Here is a 20,790-nt window from a genome sequence, read left to right on the forward strand (position 1 = left end):
TAAGGCAGAGGTATCTGTGCTTTCTGTGTGTTATTTTGCTTCAGATTAAGACATCAGGAAAGGTATCAGACAGTCCCATGAAGTGTGGCAGGTGTAGCAGTTAGACATGCATTCAGCTCTAAGTTACAACAAAAACAAGAAAAGACTGACCATGACATAAACAAAAGGGAAGAGGCTTATTTATCATTTGTAGCAAGCAGACCTAGGATATGTGGTGCAGGGCTGGTAAGCAGCTCACCCAGGCTCTCAGGGACAAGGCCCTCTCCATCTCTCCTCTGCCACCTCATTTGAGAGACCACCATCTTCATGCTTGTTCCCTTCCTGTCACAAGATGCCTGCTGCCCTGATGGGGAGAAAGGAAGATGTAGGAGCAACAGGCAAATGGGCATGCCAGCCAAGTCCATCTGTATCTTTAATCTTAAACCTTTAATTGTTCAGTTAAAGGCTTAGATTAAAGCTGAATAAGTAAATCCACCTAGCATCCTCCACTTATGTCCCATTGGTGAGAACTCATTGGTGGACATAGACCAATCCCTAGAAGGTAAATGGGGAGAAGAAAAGAGACTGTGGATGGCAGCTGGATCTGCCACAACTGCCTGTGGAGATATTCATCCTACGTAAAAATTGTGTTACTATTTATCTGTTCTCATTTCGCCTCTTTTCCTTTTATGTAATTTTTATCTTGTTTCTTTCTTGGTGTCTTGGCGCCTTTAAAAGCTCAGGATACCTTGTAGAGCACACACTTCTCGGGTTTAAACACTTCCTCTCTTCAACCAAGTTCATGGTTAATTTGTGACCATGCAAAAGTTAGGTGCAGACAAAATACAGCATTTCTATCTGTCCCCTTGTAAAATTTAGAGGACACTAAACCATCTCAGCAGGGAGGAATTTTCAAGGAGCTGATGGTGAACATAATTATTTGTAACCAAATCAAATGAAGCCTAGTTGACTGCCTCTAATTACCTTTCTCATGAAGGGTACAAGAGAGTATTTAACCCTTGAAGGTAAAAGCAGCATTTATTTCTCACAGGAAGACGCGTTTGTGATTTTTTTTTTTTTTGCCTACTTTAAAGTATATAGACGAGTTTGTGCATATATAGTGTAATAGTATTTTTGTTCTATGTTGATTTCTTTTATTATGTAATAGTGCTAAAATTTGCACATTGACCCATATTAATTGCAGTGAAAATGTGTCCCACCACCAAACACAGTCACTGAAAATATTCTGGTGAATTTTCTTTATGCATAAGTTTGTGGATTTTTCTAACTTACTTTATCATACACATGTTGATTTTATTAATTATGTTCATAAATATTTGAAATACTGGCTATCCCAGTTTACTTCAGCATCCCATTTTCTCTATAGTTTGACATTGAAATAGTTACCAATTACTATATTCAGTTAAACCAGCAACACTCATCATATTTTATAAAATTGACTTTGAATTTAGGATTATTTCCTAGGATAGATTCCAAGAAATGAGCTTGATGAGTCAAAGGATTTATATTCATGAGCAATATGTGAGTGAGTTGAGTACCCATTTTCAAGTACATTTGACAACTCTAGGTATTAACTTTTAAAATATATATATTGTGCATGGCTGGCATGGCTCAGTGGTTGAGCATTAACCTATGAGCCAGGAGGTCACAGTTCGATTCCCTGTCAGGGCACATGCCCGGGTTGTGGGCTCGGTCCCCAGTGTGGGATGTCATGATTCTCTCTCATCATTGATGTTTCTATCTCTCTCCCTTTCCCTTCCTCTCTGAAATCAATAAAAATATACTTAGAAATATATATATATATACATATTATTATATTTTTTAATATATAGATTGTTTTAAATTATATTTATTAGGTTTACTGAAAGCCATTCTAGAACTTGCACGGTTTAAATATGTAAAATGAAACTATTTGGGTGTATCATATGAATTGAAGAGCTTCATTTTTCCCTGATACATTGCTGTTTTAAATTTTCTGATTTCCCTCTTGTCTTTCAGTTTTACAGGAGATTCTAAACTTGCCTCAAGCATGCGCTATGTGGAAACCCAATCAATGCAGATAGGAGCATCCTATATGATTCAGTTCAGTCTGGTCATGGGCTGTGGACAGAAATACACTCCCCACATGGACAACCAGGTGAAACTGGAGTATTCAACCAACCATGGCCTTACCTGGCACCTTGTCCAAGAAGTAAGCTTATTTTTTCTAAAGCTTGTGATAGACAGGTAGCCTCTTCCTTTTTGCATAGGAAGCAAAGAATTACAATTCTAAAAGTTTAGGTTTGGTTGAAAAGGAACAATGTTATTTATAACAGAATTGACATAAAGTCAGCAGCAAATTATAAGGATGCCACATTCTGCACTGCCAGATACTAAAGGGTAATTGAAAATGAAAAGGAAGTGGGAATAACTTCAGGACTGGTTATTCTAGCATGGTGTTTTGAATATCATTTTCTCTAACCCTCCCTCTATAAACATGTCTTTTCTTCTTTCCCTATAGCATGTCTTCATCTGTTTTGAAGTCTCTTTACCTATAGGTAGACCTTATTAAGAATATGTTATCTCTTGCCTTTAAAAACAAAAACGAAATACATAGATTCAGTTTCTTAGAATAAAATGTACTTATTTATATACTAGAGGCCCTGTGCACAAATACGTGCAACAGTGGGGTCCCTCGACCTGGCCTGCGGGATCGGGCTGAAACCAGCTCTCCAACATCCCCTGAGGGGTCCCATATTACAAGAGGGCACAGGCCAGGCCAAGGGACCCCACAGGTGCACGATTGGGGCTGGGGAGGGACCGCAAGAGGACTCCAGGGCCTGTCCGGCCCATCTTGCTCAGTCCCAATCTGCTGGACCTCAGCAGCAAGCTAACCTACCAGTTGGAGCATCTGCCCCCTGGTGGTCAGTGCACATCATAACGACTGGTCAACCGGCCGACTGCCTGCTTCCCCAGTGGTCAATGCACGTCATAACGAGCGGTTGAGTGGCCTTAGCATATATATGTGTGTGTGTGTGTATAAAAAATAGAGAAATATGCTAATTTACCGGGACACCATAATGGGTCGACCAGACAGGAGGAGGTTGGGGGTGGTGTGGCCGGGGCCTTCGCGCGCCTGAGCTGGGGGAGGGCCTGATCAGCAGCATCAGCAGCTGCTTCAAGGGCCGGAGAGGGAGGCAGGGCCAAACCGTCAGCAGCTGAGGCTGTTGTGGGGCCCAGGGAGTGAGGCAGGGCCAGACTGGTGACTCGAGGGTGGGCGGCACCACACAATTTCAAATCGCACGCTGGGCTCCTAGTCATTAGTATATTATGCTTTGATTGGTTGAACAGCTGACTGGATACTTAGCATATTAGGCTTTTATTATATAGGATACATACTTGTAATCTGACATTGCTATAAATGCATAAATATCATAGTGAATAGAATAATTTTTCCAAATGCCAGTTTTATGATAAAAGGTCAAAAAAATGGATGCTAATCAATTTCTGTTTTTACATGTGAGATTTGGAAGGCATTTAATTCCATTGTGCCATCTCATTTCAATTATTGCCCAAATATATTAGCTTCACAAAAGGAAAAATCAGGGATTGCATCCATAATGCAAATGGTTAATATTACGATGTTAGGTTTCTCCCAGTTCTTTTTCACTTATGCCGGACTCTCTTTTAGGAATGCCTTCCAAGTATGCCAAGTTGTCAGGAATTTACATCAGCAAGTATCTACCATGCCAGTGAGTTCACACAGTGGAGAAGAGTCATCGTGCTTCTTCCCCAGAAAATCTGGTGAGAGACATTTTTAGATATGGCTGTCACATTAACTCTTACTCTCTGTTAATATGACTCGAATATGAATAAAAGTTGAGCACAATGGCAAGATGCATGAAAATTTGGTTTTCCAACTGTCCTAGCTTTTTCTGACCTCCCTTTTACCCCAACTTTGTTTTTATGGTAGAACTCAATGAGTCCATTCCTTTATGTTTGACATGATGCAAGAATCGAAAAACTTCTGTGTCAAGATAGTTTGGGTTTGCAAGGCTGTTTTCTTGTTGTAAAGCCCTACTTTTTATTTCAAAAGCTTACCATACTTTTTTTTTTCTATTCACATTCTTTCAGTAACAGTACAGATCATTTTCTGGGAAGCAGAATCCTAAGTAACTAGGGAGAAAGTTAAACTTTATCTTTTATGTATCCCCATAAAAAAGTCTAGTGGCACTTTAAAATAAATGTTCTTTGTTCAAATCTTAGTCTGGCTTCACCCATTACTGCAAATCAGTTAAACATGAAAAAGAGTGAAAATTAAGTGAGTGATCAGCTGTTAAAGTGTGTATACATTTTTGCAACACCCTATATTAATGCTGAATTGCCATGTTGTGCAACTCCTGAAGCTAACATAATATTTTATGCCAACTATAATTTTTAAAAAGAGTTTTATTTTTGTGATGTGAAGTTTGAGATGCTTATCTATCCAAGCAGAACTGTCAAGAAGTGAAATGGACTTATGAGTCTAGAGCTCAGAAACAAGGCTGGGGCTGAAGAGTTAAATGCTATGCTTACTATTTAAAGCACTGGGTCAGAATGAGCTCACCCAAGAAAGAGATTTGAACTAGAAATTAGGAGGCCTGAGTTCTCAGTATGTCTCTCCCAATGACCAATTAACCACATGATTTTAACTATTCACAACCTCTTCAAACTTGATTCCTTATGAATATAATGAAGATGTTTAATTAGTTGATTTTAAAGGTCCCTCACAGTTCTAAGACTAAGATTCTGTGATTTGTGTAATAGAAAAAGCGTAAAAGAGACAGGGATTCTATTGTTTTATGGTATCTGCCTTCCCAGAGTCCTTTTGTAAAGAGGAAATTGCTAAATAAACCCTTCTTAGATTATTTTATATAAAAGTTAGGCTCTACACACACAAAACTTGATTAGATAATAACCTAGAATTATTATACCACCTTTAGTTGAAGATTGAATTACAGCATTATATAAGAATGCCTTCATGATGATTTTTAAAGATTCATCATTATGTCAGTGGGATGCTTGAAATTTGATTTCCACAGATTTCTTTATATCCAACTGTGAGCCATTTTCTGTATACTCTATTCATGCTTTGCATAACAAGTCACCCCTTCTCTAACATCCTACTTTTTCACGTCTACTGCTGGGAATATAATCAAGACGTATTTCATTTCAATGCTATTCCAAGTATATCTATCAAGATACAAAAACAACACATTAAATAATTGAAATACTGGTCAAACTTGGTACTAAGCTACAAATGTTTATTCTTTTTACTATTTCACCATTAAGTATATTGTCCTCATTATTTAAAAAAAAACGCTAATTTTTGTTCATTGATATGTGGGGTGCAATTTCAAGATTATGATGGTAAGATAATATTAATAGTATATTTTAGAGATGTCTTTTCATTTCCCAAAACATCATAAACTATTATTCTTTTTTAATTAAATGTACTGGGGTGACATTGGTTAATAAAATTATATAGGTTCTAAGTGTACAATTCTGATACATCATCTGTATATTGCACTGTGTGTTCATCTTGACCACCTTTACCCTTTCTACCTCCTCCAAACCCCCTTTCTCTCTGGTAACCACCATACTATTATCTGTATCTATGAGTTTTTGTTTGACTTGTTTATTCATTTTTTACTTTTAGTTTTATATCCCATATGAGTGAAATCATATAGATCTTGATTTTTTTTCTGTCTGATTTATTTCACGTAGCATGATATTCTCAAGATCTATCGATGTTGTCACAAATGTCAGTATTACATCATTTCTTAAGGCTGAGTAGTATTCCATAAAGAATCTTCTTTACCTACTCATATATTGAAAGACACTTAGGTTATTTCCATGTCTTGGTCATCAGGAATAACACTACAATGAACATAGGGGTACATATATCTTTACCAATAAATATCTGCAAATTTTTGGGAGGGATTGTTAGGTCATATGGTAACTCTATTCTTAATTGGTTTTTTGTATTCTGTTTTAAAATTTTTTAATTAAATTTACTGGGGCAATACTAATTAATCAAATTATATAGATTTCAAGTGTATGGTTCTATAATACATCATCTGTAGATTTTATTGTGTGTTCACCACCCAAAGTCAAGTCTTCTTCCATCACCATTTATGCCTCTTTTATCCTCGTCTCCCCACCTCCTTTCTCTCAGGTAATCACCATACTGAGGTCTGGTTTGTTGTTTTTTTTTTTTTTTTGAGGAACCTCCTTACTGTTTTCCATAATGACGTAAGAGTTTACATTCCCACCAACAGTAAATGAGGTTTTCTTTTTCTTCACAACCTCTCCAATATTTATTACTTGTCTTGTTGGTAATAGCCATTCTAATAGGTATGAGGTGGTATCTCATTGCAGTTTTGATTAGCATTTCCCTAATACAGTGGTCGACAAACCGCGGCTTGCAAGCCACATGCGCCTCTTTGGCCCCTTGAGTGTGGCTTTTCCACAAAATACCACAGCCTGGGCAAGTCTATTTTGAAGAAATGGCGTTAGAAGAAGTCTAAGTTTGAAAAATTTGGCTCTCAAAAGAAATTTCAATCGTTGTACTGTTGATATTTGGCTCTGTTGACTAATGAGTTTGCCGACCACTGCCCTAATAGCTAGTCAAGTTGAGCATCTTTTCATATATATGTTGGCCATTTGTGTATCTTCTTGGGAGAAGTGTCTGTTCAGGTCCTCTGCCCATTTTCTAATTATATTGTTTGTTTGGTGTTGAGTTATATGAGTTCTTTTTAAATTTTTGATATTACTCCTTGTCGGAGCTGTTGTTTTCAAATATCTTTTCCCAATCAGTTGGTAGCCTTTTTTTTTTTTTTTTTTTTTTTACTGTTTCTTTGCTGTGCAGAAGCTTTTTACTTTGATATATAGTCCCATTCATTTATTCTTGCTTTTACTTCCCTTGCCTTTGAAGTCAAATTCATAAAAAATTCTCAATGACCAAGGTCCATAAGTTTAGTACCTATGTTTTCTTCTATGTAATTTATTGTTTAAGTCCTTATATTTAGGTCTTTGATCCATTTTGAGTTAATTTTTATGTATGGTGACAAACAGTAGTCTAGCTTCATTCTTTTCCATATGGCTTTCCAGTTTTCCCAGCACTGTTTTTTTAACCCTCACCCGAGGGTATTTTTTCCATTGGTTTGTTTTTTTGTTTTTTATAGAGAGACTAGAAAGGAGAGAGGGAGAGAGAGAAATATCAATGTGAGTCTGGGGATTACATCCATGACCCTTTGGCAGGTTGATGCTCTAACCACTGAGAAATATTTACCAGGGCAAAAGTACTATTTATTAAAGAGGCTTTCTTTTCTCCATTGTATGCTTTTGGCTCCTTTGTGGATTTATTTCTGGATTCTCAATTCTGTTCCGTTGATCTGTGTGTCTGTTTTTCTATCAATATCATGCTGTTTTGATTATTGTTGCTTTGTAGAATAATTTGAAGTGAGCAATGTGATACCTCCCACTTCATTTCTTTTTCACAAGATTGCTTTGGTCTTTTGTGGTTAAATACAAATCTGATGATTTTTTTCTTCGATTTCTTTTAAAAATGCCATTTGGACCCTGGCCAGTGTTCCTTCATTGGTTGGTCCATCATCCCCTGCACCAAATGGTTGTGAGTTCAATTCCTGGTCAGGACATATACCCAGGTTGCAGTTCAATCCTGGTCGGTTCACATATGGGAGACAACTGATCAATGTTTCTCTCTTTCTCTCTCCTTCTCCCTTTCACTCTCTCTCTAAAATCAATAAAACATATCCTCAGATGAGAATTTTTTTAATGCCATTTGTATTTACATGGGGTTTGCATTACTTTTTTGAGAGGTTTTGATAATTGTTTTATTTTCCTCACTGTTGATCGGCCTATTTAGATTTTCCAGTTCTTCATCATTCAGTCTAGGAAGGTTATATGTTTCTAAGAACTTGTCCATTTCTTCTAGGTTAGTGAATTTTGTGGCATATAGTCTTTCATGGGATTGTAGTGTGATCCTTTTTTATCTATGATGAGTGCAGTAACCTCTCCTCTTTCATTTCTGATTTTGTTTATATGAGTCTTTTTTTTCCTCCTCTAGCCAGAGGTTTGTCAATTTTATTAATCTTTTCAAAGAACCAGCTCTTTGTTGCATTAATTTTTTATTGTCTTTTTGTTCTCTATTTTACTTAATTCTTCTCTATTTTTTTATTTCCTTCCTTCTGTTTACTTTGGACTGAATTTGTTCTTTCCTAGTTCTTAAAGAAGTAATGTTCTTTATTGGGGATTTTATTGTTTCTTGAGATAGACATATGTCATATTGGCATTCTCATTTCTATGTATATATCTTTTATCTCTCCTTTTATTTCTTCATTGACACAGTTGTTGTTTAGTAGCATGTTATTTAATTTCCACATATTTGTTGTTTTCCCTAGAAAAGTCTTTATTTCTCCTTCATATCTAAAGGATAACTTTGCTGGATATATTAATCTTGGCTGGTAATTTCTTTTTTTTAATTATTTGAATTTAATTCCACTCCATTAGCTTATAGAGTTTCTGCTGAAAAACCCAATGATAATCTAATGGGATTTCCTTTATATGTTACCATCTTCTTTTTCCTGGCTGCCTTAAGAATTCCTTCTTTGAGTTAATTTTTGACAATGTGTTTTGGAGAAGGCCTTTGGGGATTGAGATAATTAGGTGTTCTGTTTGTTTCTTGGATTCAAGGATCCAGCTCTTTCTGTTGATTTTTGACCTTCTTGTCAACTGTTTCTTTGAATAGACTGTTTCCTTCTCTCTTCTCCTTCAGGTGTACCCATTATTCTTTTATTTCACTCTCTTATGGAGTTATATAGTTCTCTGGATAATAGAGTTCTTTCATTTTTATTGCTCTCAAATATCTCTCTTCTTCCATCTACATCATTTCTAGATTTCTATCTTTAATATCTCTAATTCTCTCCTCCTTCTGGTCAGCTCTATTTCCTAAACTCACTAGTTCATTCTTCATCTCTTTTATTGGGTGCTTTAGCTCCAGAATTTCTATTTGTTTGTTGTAAAAGTTTCAGTCTATTTGGTAAAGTACTCCTTTTGATCATTGAATTTCTTTCTGGGTTCATTAAACTGTTTCTCTGTGTTTTCATGTATCTCGTTAAGTTTTTTCAGAACTGCAAACTTGAATTCTCTGTCATTATGTCCATGTCTTTAACTTTATTTCTGGAGTTATTTTATTTTCTTTCTGAGCTGCCTCATTACCTTGGTTATTCTCCTGCATGTGTTCTGACTAGGAATCAAACCCACCACATCTGAGTGCATGGGATAATGTTCCAACCAACTAACCACACTGGCCAGGACTTCAAAGTTGACTGGGCATCTATGGGAATGAAATACACTTTTTTCGTAAGAGAGGCACTTCTCTAGTAGGTTGAAAAGAATAAGACTTCTGTTTGTTTGTTTGTTTGTTTACCAGAAGGTGGCACTGAAGTGCAGTGTTTTAGTTCCTATTACACTGTCCGGCTTCTGGGGTCTCTGGTAGGCAGTGGAAAATGTCCTGTGTTCCCTGAGGTGGTGGGCATCTCCTCTATGACCAGTTCACCTCAGTCTCAGGGCACCAACCCCATGGGGGAAAGTGGTTGGTGATTGGATTCCAATCTCAACACTGTCCTCTGCAACCAAAAGCTGCTGGCAGTGCAGCCAAGGGTGGGTTGGAATAAAGTCAGCTGTAAGAGGCCAGCTGCTGCATTTATGGCTTTGTTCTCCTCTCAGCAATGACCACTGCTAGACCTTCACTGTGCACCTGTATCTCCATCTGTCACAGGGTGTGCCCACCACTCAGGGAAAAATGCTTCTGCCTCTCCAGTTCTCAGGGCTGCAGATAATATGCTCTGTAGCCTGACACCCACTGCTAGCTCTGGGAGGTTGTAGGGCCACCAGACAACCCCATGGCACCTGTGCACTTTCACTGGGCTCAGCTGCAGCACATACCCATCACTCAGGCATGAACACTCACTGTATCTCTGTTTCTTGGGGCAGCAGGGAGTGCAGGCAGCAACCTGATTTCTCCCCTCTTTCAAGACTCACAGTGAGCTCATAGCTGCCTCCATGGCACTGGTACCTGCTCTTCTCCGTTCCCACCTCCCTGTTTGCTCTCATTTGCGCACCTTCAGATGTTTCAGTGCATGGGATCTCTCAGCAGTGTCTGTGTGTGGAGCAGGAATCCTTTGTTGAATTCTAGCTATTCAACTTGTTGCAACTTCAAGGGGAGAGACCAGAGCAGGGGTGGGCAAACTTTTTGACTCGAGGGCCACAATGGGTTCTTAAACTGGACCGGAGGGCCGGAACAAAAGCATGGATGGAGTGTTTGTGTGAACTAATATAAATTCAAAGTAAAGGAGCGGAGGGGAGAGCAAGAGAACCCTCCGCTCTTTCGGCTCCGCGGGCCGGATAGAACAGCCGAACGGGCTGGATCGAGCCCACGGGCCGTAGTTTGCCCACGGCTGAACCAGAGGAACCTCTCACACCACCATTCTTCTGGCATCACTCCATAAACTGTTATTTTTAATTAATGTAATTTAAGTTATTTCCAAAAAGTATTATTTTTATTTATATATTTTTTTTAAAAGCAAGAACTTTGCAGCCTTGCCCAGTGTGGCTTAGTTGGTTGGAGCATCGTCCCATGCACTAAAATATGGTGGGTTCAATTCCGAGTCAGGGCACATACAGGAGGCAGCCGATGGATGTTTCTCTCTCCCTCTCTCTCTCTCTCTCTCTCTCTCTCTCTCTCTCTCTCTTCATTCTCTCTCCCTTCTGCTCTCTAAAACCAATTTTAAAAAATGTTTAATTAAAAAAGAACCCTTTTTGTAGAGTATTTTACACTCAGAGTATATATTGCATTGTTATTTCTTAGTTTAAAAGATAGACCACTGAGTTGAAAGTTTTACTATAGTAGTCAGAAAAGTTCAATTCTCATCAATGTTTATTAGACACTTATGAGGAAATATATTAATTGACCCTTAACTGTTTTGTTCCTACACAGTGCCTGCCATGTACTTGGGGTGCTCATTAAATGTTGGAAAATTAAATAGAATTTAATTCAATATGCCTAAGTGAACTAAAGAGATGTTTTATTACAAAGCATCTCTTTTTGCAAACAGAAAATAAATCTACTAGATTATTCCTCTACTAGATAATTGAATTCTACTAGATAATTTAATTCTGCTTTTCCAGATTTTCTTCAAATTTCTCGGTAAAAACAGTAAAAATATTTTTTGAAAGCAAGCAACCCTATAGGATATTTATTTTAATACTAGAGGCCCGGTGCACGAAATTCATGCACGGGGGGTGTGTCCCTCAGCCCAGCCTGCACCCTCTGCAATCTGGGACCCCTCGAGGGATGTTCAACTGCCCATTTAGGCCTGATCCCCATAGGATCGGGCATAAACGGGCAGTCAGACATCTCTCTCACAATCCAGGATTGCTGGCTCCCAACTGCTTGCATGCCTGCCTTCCTGATTGCCCCTAACCGCTTCTGCCTGCCAGCCTGATCACCCCCTAACCACTCCCCTGCCAGCCTGATTGATGCCTAACTGCCCTCCCCTGAAGGCCTGGTCACCCATAACTGCCCTCCCCTGCAGGCCTGGTCCCCCCTCAACTGCCCTTCCTGCAGGCCCGGTTGCCCCCAACTTCCCTCCTCTACTGGCCTGGTCACCCCTAACTGCCCTCCCCTGCAGGCTTGATCGCCCCCAACTGCCCTCCCTTGCAGGCCTGGTCCCTCCCAACTGTTCTCCTCTGCTGGCCATCTTGTGTCTACATGGGAGCAGCCATCTTGTGTGTTGGAGTGATGGTCAGTTTGCATATTACTCTTTTATTAGATAGGCTAGAGGCCTGGTTCACGGGTGGGGGCCAGCTGGTTTGCCCTGAAGGGTGTCCTGGATCAGGGTGGGGGTTCCCTTGGGGCGTGGAGTGGCCTGGGCAAGGGGCCCGTGGTGGTTTGCAGGCCAGCCACACCCCCCCAGCAACCCAAGTGGAGGCCCTGGTATCTGGGATTTATCTTCTATAATTGAAACTTTGTAGCCTTCAGCAGAGGCCAGGGCAGGCCAGGCACTTGGCTTTCTCCATCGCCGGGGAAACCCAAGCCTCCTGTTCCCTCAGTGGCCATAGCCATTTTTGTTGGGATTTATTTATCTTCTATAATTGAAACTTTGTAGCCTTTAGCAGAGGCCTGGACCGGCCAGGGTGTGCAGGAAGCTTGGCTTCCTCCATCACCGGGGAAACCCAAGCCTCCTGTTTGCTCTGTGGCCATAGCCATTTTTGTTGGGATTTATTTATCCTCTATAATTGAAACTTTGTAGCCGTCAGTGGAGGCCTGGGCTGGCCAGGCTGTGCAGGAAGCTTGGCTTCCTCTATCACCAAGGAAACCCAAGCCTCCTGCTCATTCCATGGCTGCAGCCATCTTGGTTGGGTTAATTTGCATACTCACCCCGATTGGCTGGTGGGCGTGGCTTGTGGGTGTAGTGGAGGTATGGTCAATTTGCATATTACTCTTTTATTAGATAGGATTTCTACTGACTAATACTTAAACTAAACATTATTGCCATATTTCAAAAAAGTTCAATTGGCTATTATCATTGTTTTGGATCTATAATGCTTAAAAGCTCTGCTATAAGGATAAAGTACATTTATTCTCCTTGGCATTCTTGATAATATTATTTATCATATTCACTTGAAACTTCTGAAAATAGCATGTGTTTCTCAAGCATTGGGGAGAGGGAGTGTAGTTTAGTCTGAAGCAGTATTCCTTTTGGCAAATCTTTGTTCTACTGTTTTGATTCAAGCATATGCAGCTATAAGTTGAATGCATACAAGCAAATGTGGTCCCTGCATTATTATAGATTTGTTAACTTCAAAAAATATTCTAGATAGAGCAACTTAGAGTGGAAATATTTAATATGTATACACCTGCTCAGAGAAATTTTATTGTATATGAACTGAGCATTTGTTACCCAATGAAAATTAATTTTGTTTTTATGAGAGACATTTACATAAGAACAGGGCCTAATGAGACAGGAGCAGCTGTCAGTTGCTGACTTCATAAACAAATCAACACCTAATGTCTGAATGAGTTTCAGAATAATTGGATAAATGTAATTGCAGTAACTCTGAAGGTGGAAAATATAATATTTAGTCAGCCCTCATTTACCTTGATTCCTCGGGTTACCTAACTATCAAGAGATGACTCAGAGTTATTTTAGTTCAGTCTAGAAGTTTATATGGGGGAAATTTAATGAAGGAAAGACAAGTTTTGTTGCTTTGGGGAATCCGTAAAGTTTGGTTTTTAAATGTAAATCAGCTTCCTTTCATGATCCACAGAGCAGTAGTCCCACTTACAGGCTCAATCCAAAGAGATTTTCCCCCTAAGAATATGATAGTCAGAGAGACAGGGAGAGAGGGAGAGAGAGAAAAAAATCGAGAGAGAGAGAATCGGTGAATTAAATATTTGTATTGAGGGCACTTTTTATCAGTGATGCAGCTGCAAATCAGTGACATCGCACCTTGTGTTCTCACATGTGACCAGCTAGAGATTGCTCAGAGGACTAATTTTTTTTCTCACTAAATATGAAGCCAATATTTGACCTCTTTTTGCTTCCTTTTTTGTTAACATCAGCACATTAAACTGTGGGTATTAATTTTAAATGGGATAATCCATTTTAAGCTTTTTATTTATTTTTTAAAATATGTTTGTATTGACTTTTAGAGAGAGAGGAAGGGAGAGGGAGAGAGAGATAGAAACATCAATGAAAGAGAAACATCAACATAAATCAGATGCCTCCTGCTGGGGATCGAGCTGGGGATCGAGCCTGCAACCCGGACATGTGTCCTAACCCAGAATCCAACCCATGACCTCTTAGTGCATGGGTTGACATTCAAACACTGACCCACACCAGCTGGGCTTAAGCTTTTTATTTTAAGGAAATATCTTTTTTCAAGAGTTTATAGGACACATGTAAGGATCAGTTTAATCAGAAAAAGAATTTAGAATGTGTCTACATGTGACTATTTAGAAGCATAAATAAACTGGGAAATCTAGGACAGGTTTCTGAAATCCTCCAACCCCATTTTAAGGTTTGAAATATCAAAACCTCAAAATAATGCATGCTACAGTTTTCATGTGGGCATGTGACTATAAAGAAAATAAACTTGGTGAACAAACCACCAAAGTAATCGTTAAATTTATGAGCTGGAAGGGATCTTAGCGATCAGTTTGTCCAATTCCTTTATTTGAGAGGTGAGGAATGAGGAGCCCCTGAAGGCTTACATTTCTCACCAAAGGTCACACAGATGATAAATTACAGAGCGAAGGTCCTGGGAGTCAGGTCCCCTAACTCCTAGAACATTCCTCACTTCGTTGCCTACAGAAGTCAGAAACAGGCTGCCCTTTCTTGGCCTGTCGCTCTACTCATCCATTCATTTTTTTAGCAGACCTTTTTTGTACGCCTGATTTTTTTTTTCTGTTCCTGTGCAAACTGTTGAGACAAAAGATATCTCTCTCCCCAAAAGAGCTCACAATCTAGTCTCCTGTGGCCCTAGACTTAACTCAGATTATAATGAATCATAAAAGAATATAGTAGGGGAGGCTGGGGGAAGGTCAATGGGGGGAAAAAAGGAGATATATGTACTACTATGTGTAATACTTTAAACAATAAAATAAAATTTAAAAAAAGAATATAGTCATCTCTCCTTTTCATCACACTGATGCACAAGTCCAAATTTACTTCTTTTCTATAGGGCTCTACTCTAAGAATATGTACCTATTTTATAGTAGATTTTTCTAAAAACCATTTCTTAATAGGATTGTGTAAATTGCAATGTTTGTTAAGTTACAAATATAAACTATTTCCATAGAGGAGTTGCATCTGTACTATTGTATGTACCATGACAAGCTCTGATATGCAGCAAACCTGTGTGTACTGGGTGCACCTCAGTGAATCTGGAATTATCCTACTAGGAATGAAAATGCAACCTATTAGCCACAGATCATTGGTAAAATAAACAGTTAGGGCTTAGTCTGGATTTTCACAATCTGTTATGTACTTAGGGAGTATTTAATATGTGGATAATTGATGCAGTAGACTTTAATGGTTTATTCAGGGTCGTTAAGATCAAGTGTATCTGTAGATAGTGTGCTTGGGGAAGGTTTAATCAATGGAACTGAGCATGCACGTTAATTCTGCAATTTTTTTCCTTTTATTTTTCACTTTGACCAAAAAGAAGTAATTATGGGTCCCTGAAAATTCCCAGAGGTGAAAAATATGATGTAATTTTAAAAGAAATTTTTTGTGATAATCAAAGAATGAAAACCTTTGACATTGCTCTCAAAATATTATCTTATTTAGACTTTATATCTGGTTTAAATGAATTAAGGTCCCAAGTGTTTCTCTAATAGATTGTTCAACTTCTTATCTCCACTTAACATCAGCTTGTCCATGAAACCTAAGGAAGTTAATGTTTCAGAAATAATAAGCAGAATTTAGCGCCTAGTTGTTCACACTTGTGCCGACCCTCTATCCACTGAGCCAAACTAGCTAGGGCTATACTTGCAATATAGTATATTGTCACATGTCCCCTCAACCCCAAAGCAATAACCCCAAGAAAACTTTAGTTTTCTATTAAGAGGTAACTGGAAGTCTTCCAATAACTACTCATGTGTTTAGTGTAAGAAATGGTATTACTCTAAGTTAAACACATCACATTTTCATCTGTAAAAGAGAAGCTGTTAAGTATATACCTTTATTTTTCTTAAATATCTTACTTTGTTTCTTTTCCTAGCATCACATCTCTATGTAACTACAACAAAAAAATGAAGTTTTATTTTTCTTTAGAATGTCTCCAATTAAAATAAAATGTCCCAAATTAAACTAAGGTATATACAAAATAAGGAGATTTCTTTTTAATTTCCTTTCATGATGAAATTATTGAATTGGGTGGTAGTTGACTTGAAATTGAACTACAGAAAAAATGATTAGCAGCCAAATACAAGTTCCAGAAAGTTGGTTATCTGAAAGATTTTGAACTTGGATATTTTTTGTCTGTACTACTACATGTCAGTTAAAATACTGTTTTTTATGACTGTCCCATTTTAGGTCCAGTGCCACCCGCTTCCGCTGGAGTCAGAGCTATTACACAGCCCAGGACGAGTGGGCTTTGGACAGCATCTACATCGGCCAGCAGTGCCCAAACATGTGCAGCGGGCACGGCTCCTGTGACCATGGCATGTGCAGGTACACGCATCAGAAAGTGGGACTGAGCTTCTGCTTCCCAGGATTTGTCTTTATAGGGACCCAAATGCAGTTGTCATCAGTTATGTGGATAGACTGATAAATAATGAAATAGCCCAAAGAAAACAGGCCCTCTTCTCTGTTCTTACTGTAGATGTAAAGATATTGTTACATATAAATTAGTACAGAGCCATACATTTTAAACTTGGAAATATCACCTCTTGGGTCTAAACTTCAGTTTATTAATTAGTTCCAAAGTTCTCGGTAGTTAAAAGAGCCTTGCGATTGTTTCTCTTCTTTGCCCTGACAGTCTTAAAGCACTAGTCAGACAGCTGCTACAGGCTTTCTTACCCACTTCACCAGAAGCTCAAACTTGTATACAAGAGGAGATGGTGATTATAGCTAATGAGGATGAGATAGGAACACACTTGAATACTTAAAGACTCTAAACGAGATGTAATTTATTCAGAAAGAGGAACTAGAAATGTGGCCAGAGTTACATGTTAGTTGAGCTAACATTTATATGTGACTTTTTAAGGCTATAGGAAAATCCCACTATTCTCTCTCCCACCCCCACCATGCACACGCACACACGTGCACATGCATGCACACACAGACATTCATATCCTTCTTCATTATTACCTGGTGCCAGAGTTCCCTGTTACAGCATTGTTTCTTGTAAGAAAAGATTCTATTCCTTGTTTTGCAGTGTGCAACACTGAAGGTTGTTATGACCGCGTATACAGATTAACACTGTAGAGAAAAATTACATGTGACTGCTGAAGCCCAGAGCAAAAGTGAGACATAGGAAATGTTGCAGGTCACATGGCCATGGCACTCACAGATGAAACTATGACTAGTTTACTTGGCCCTCCTCTCTCTAGGTGTGACCAGGGATATCAAGGCACTGAATGCCACCCAGAAGCTGCTCTTCCTTCTACAATTATGTCAGATTTTGAGAACCAGAATGGTTGGGAGTCTGACTGGCAAGAAGTTATTGGGGGAGAAGTTGTAAAGCCAGAACAAGGATGTGGGGTCATCTCTTCTGGATCATCTCTGTATTTCAGCAAGGTATGACTAAGAGCGGAGAAAAGTGATAACTAAGTCATGACTAAGGCATGACAGCAATGATCAGGGCAATGGCTATTTCAATATGTAACTGATTTATGGAGCAGTCCAGACTCAGAAGGTATAGATATGAGATCATTTTATTTTCCCCACATTCTCTGCTTTTAACTTGGCTTTGTTAAGTTCCTATCTTTTAACTACATCTGGGAAACTTTTATAGCTTTATGATTGTTCTGAGTTACTACAAATCTAGGTTAGGCCAGTTTTAAAATCCTGCCCCTCTTGTACCTGATTTAAATTTTACTGCTTTCCTCCAGGGCCAGCCAGTCTTGTGTCTTGGGGGTCTTTGAGTATATGAGGGTCTTGTTTGCTTCTCACCCCAGCCTTTGGAGGGTGTGTGAACATGCAGGCCTATGGGTGAAGGTGTGAGTGATGGTGGAGGTAGTGGAATTTAGACGTTATAAATGGCAATTCTGAAACCAGACTGCCGCTTTCTAGCTCTGTGACTTTGACCAAATTCTTTAACTTCTCTAGGGCTTGGCTTCCTCATCTGTAAAGTGGAGATAATGAGGGTGTCTATCTCATTAGGGTATATTATGCAGATTAAAGCATTAGTGTAGTTATAAATCGTGTAGTACAGTGCCTCATGCATAGAAAACACTTCGGTAAGTGTTTATTAAACTTGTCAACCCATTAATCTCTAGAAGATGATTGGAAGAAGGAGGAGTAATGATGAGGTGTGGGTTGCAGAGCTGTTCCTAGGGAACTGATCAGCTCGTCATGGTGAGCAAACATCTAGGGTCCTATTTTGGCTCAATTTGGTGCCTGCTGGTGTGGGACTGTCAACTCAGGCTACTATAACAAAAATACCGTATATAAAAATATCATAAAAAAATAACATTGGGCCAAAACCGGTTTGGCTCAGTGGATGGAGCGTCGGCCTGCGGACTGGGGGGTCCCAGGTTCGATTCCGGTCGGGGGCATGTAGTTTGGTTGCGGGCACATCCCCAGTGGGAGGTGTGCAGGAGGCAGCCGATCGATGTTTCTCTCTCATCGATGTTTCTGACTATCACTCTTCCTTCCTCTCTGTAAAAAATCAATAAAATATATTTAAAAAAAATAAATAACATTGGGTGGCTTCAACAGCAAACATTCATTTCTCAGAGTTCTGAACGCTGGGAAGAAGATGAAAACACGGGCAGATTTGGTGTCTGGGGAGGACCACTTCCTACTTTGCAGATGCCGTCTTCTCTGGAGAAAGCAGAGAGGAAAAGCAGGCTCCCTTCTGTCTCTCCTGTGAGAGCACTAATCCTATCATGAGGGCTCCAGCCTCATAACCTAATTACTTGCCAAGGGCCCCACCTCCTAATACCATCCTTTTGTGAGTTAGGCTTTCACCGTGAGTTTGGGGTGCACAGACATGAAGTCCATAACAACAGACTCTGCACAGAAGTTTCTCTGGCAGTGCTCAGCTTCCCCAGTGGCAGCACAGGTTCGGCAGGCAGGTCAATAGACACCAGCTAGGGACTGAGGTGCCAGTCAGATTCTCTTAGAACAACTCCAACCCATGTTGCTTGGTTAGGGATAGGGGACCGGGATACAACTCCTTTGCTACAGTCTAGGCAGGGCATTCTTTTCTTCCTTCCTCCTCCATTTCATCTCTCCATATTGTCTCCAAAAGGACTGGAGGGGAAACAGTTTCTGTTCTCTAACCTGACAATGTGACCCCAATATAGAATGTGGGGTACTAAACACCAATTCTTTCCAGCAGGCACTGCAGCCACCAATTCTAGGACAATTGGAAATGTCCCAGTCTTCATCACGTAACAAGCACACAAGTGTGCATGAAGCGTGGATATGTTGGGGAATTTGGGCAGAAATCCCAAACAAGTTAATATATGCATATGCAAAAATAGGGACAGGTTTTGTTTTGATGCAGGTGCAGAACAAAGCATCAGCAAGTAAGACAGAAAATGATAGAAAATTGGGGAGGGATTCCATTTAAAGATATTTCCTATCCATTGACATTGAAAGTCCCCGGGGCCTTATTTTTAGAGATAATAGTCAATAAGTTACTATATACATTGCGTAGATCCAGATACGCCGTATAATTGTGCAGAAATGGAAAGATTGTATCTCCCTTAAGTATCAATTTTAAAACAAGATTATGAATTCTTAACCAATATGTACTCAAACACTCCAAATAACATGTGTGTGTATATACATATTTTGAGGCTATGAAGTTATATATCACTATTTCTTACACTTAATTTAAGATGATGCCTGGAATCAGACTACCTGGGTTTGTAACTGGGCTGCAAACCTCAATCATTGTTTTACCTCGCACAGTTATAACATTTTTATGTATCTCAATTTTCTCAACTATAAAGTGTGATGTTGGGAGGGTTAAGTGAGTTAATGCAAGTAAGAATAAAGAATAGTGTTAGGCACATAGAAATAGCTCAATAAATGTTAGCTATCATAATTACATCTTATGAGACTAAATTACAACTTGTTGTCATTAAATATTTCCCTGTATACGCCCTGCCACTACTTAAAATCAGCATTTCAAAGTAAAATCATTCTCTTCCCAGCTCAATCCAACTTTCTCCCTCAATTTTTGTCAAAATATTTTTTAAGATATTTTATTGATTTTTTTACAGAGAGGAAGAGAGAGGAATAGAGAGTTAGAAACATAGATGAGAGAGAAACATGGATCAGCTGCCTCCTGCACACCTCCTACTGGGGATGTGCCCGCAACCAAGGTACATGCCCTTGACCGGAATCCAACCTGAGACCTTTCAGTCCGCAGGCCAACGCTCTATCCACTGAGCCAAACTGGTCAGGGCTGTCAAAATATTTGAGGATCATTGTTTTCTTTTACTTTTTTCTCTGTGTCAGTCAGATCTGTTCTGAATTCTAAGTGAGAGAAGCTAGCATAAGAAAAAAGGAGGAAAAATTGTTCATGTAATCAAAACACAAGGAGTGCTTAGGTCGAACTGGCCTCAGAGATATCTGGAACCAGAAACTCGAATGCCCACAGAGCTCTCCCCTTGAGAATAGACTCTTATTTTCAGGCCAGCTTGTCATTATGAGATTGGAACCATGGCCACAAAGCTTTCTAAGCAGCTCCATAGACAATTCTGGGGAAGGTTTCTGATTGGCCAGTCATAGTGTCCTGGGGAATGGTGTGCTGTGATTGGCACAGCCAGAGTCATGTGCTCACTCCTTTGGCAGAGGTAGGATACACAGTTTGGCAGCCCCACCAGTCAGTATGATTGAAATAGGGAAGAGGCAATGACCCAAAGGAAGGAAGTGTTCTCTAGACCTTTTAAACCACCTTCTATTGATTTCTATAGAAATATGCTTATATCCTGGCACTTTTCCAGCACAAATATCCAAGATGGTCTCCAGTACTACTGCCCTAATATGTACTTATTTT

The 20,790-nt window shown here is 39.2% G+C and overlaps 1 protein-coding gene across 5 annotated transcripts in view; it reads left to right on the plus strand.

Annotated features, from left to right (window-relative positions):
- Positions 1-20,790, plus strand: part of RELN (reelin) — a 462,208-nt gene that overhangs the window by 328,059 nt on the left and 113,359 nt on the right. For 4 of the 5 annotated variants that reach the window (XM_080663650.1, XM_080663648.1, XM_080663649.1 and 1 more), the window contains exons 21-24: positions 1,999-2,191; positions 3,671-3,783; positions 16,146-16,283; positions 17,165-17,351. In XM_080663650.1, coding sequence (XP_080519776.1) covers positions 1,999-2,191; positions 3,671-3,783; positions 16,146-16,283; positions 17,165-17,351 — 631 coding nt within the window. The remainder of the gene's footprint in view (positions 1-1,998; positions 2,192-3,670; positions 3,784-16,145; positions 16,284-17,164; positions 17,352-20,790) is intronic. The other variant, XM_080663647.1, reaches the window with a different exon arrangement.

Source organism: Plecotus auritus, assembly GCF_963455305.1.
Source record: "Plecotus auritus genome assembly, chromosome: 4".
Lineage (NCBI taxonomy): Eukaryota > Metazoa > Chordata > Mammalia > Chiroptera > Vespertilionidae > Plecotus > Plecotus auritus.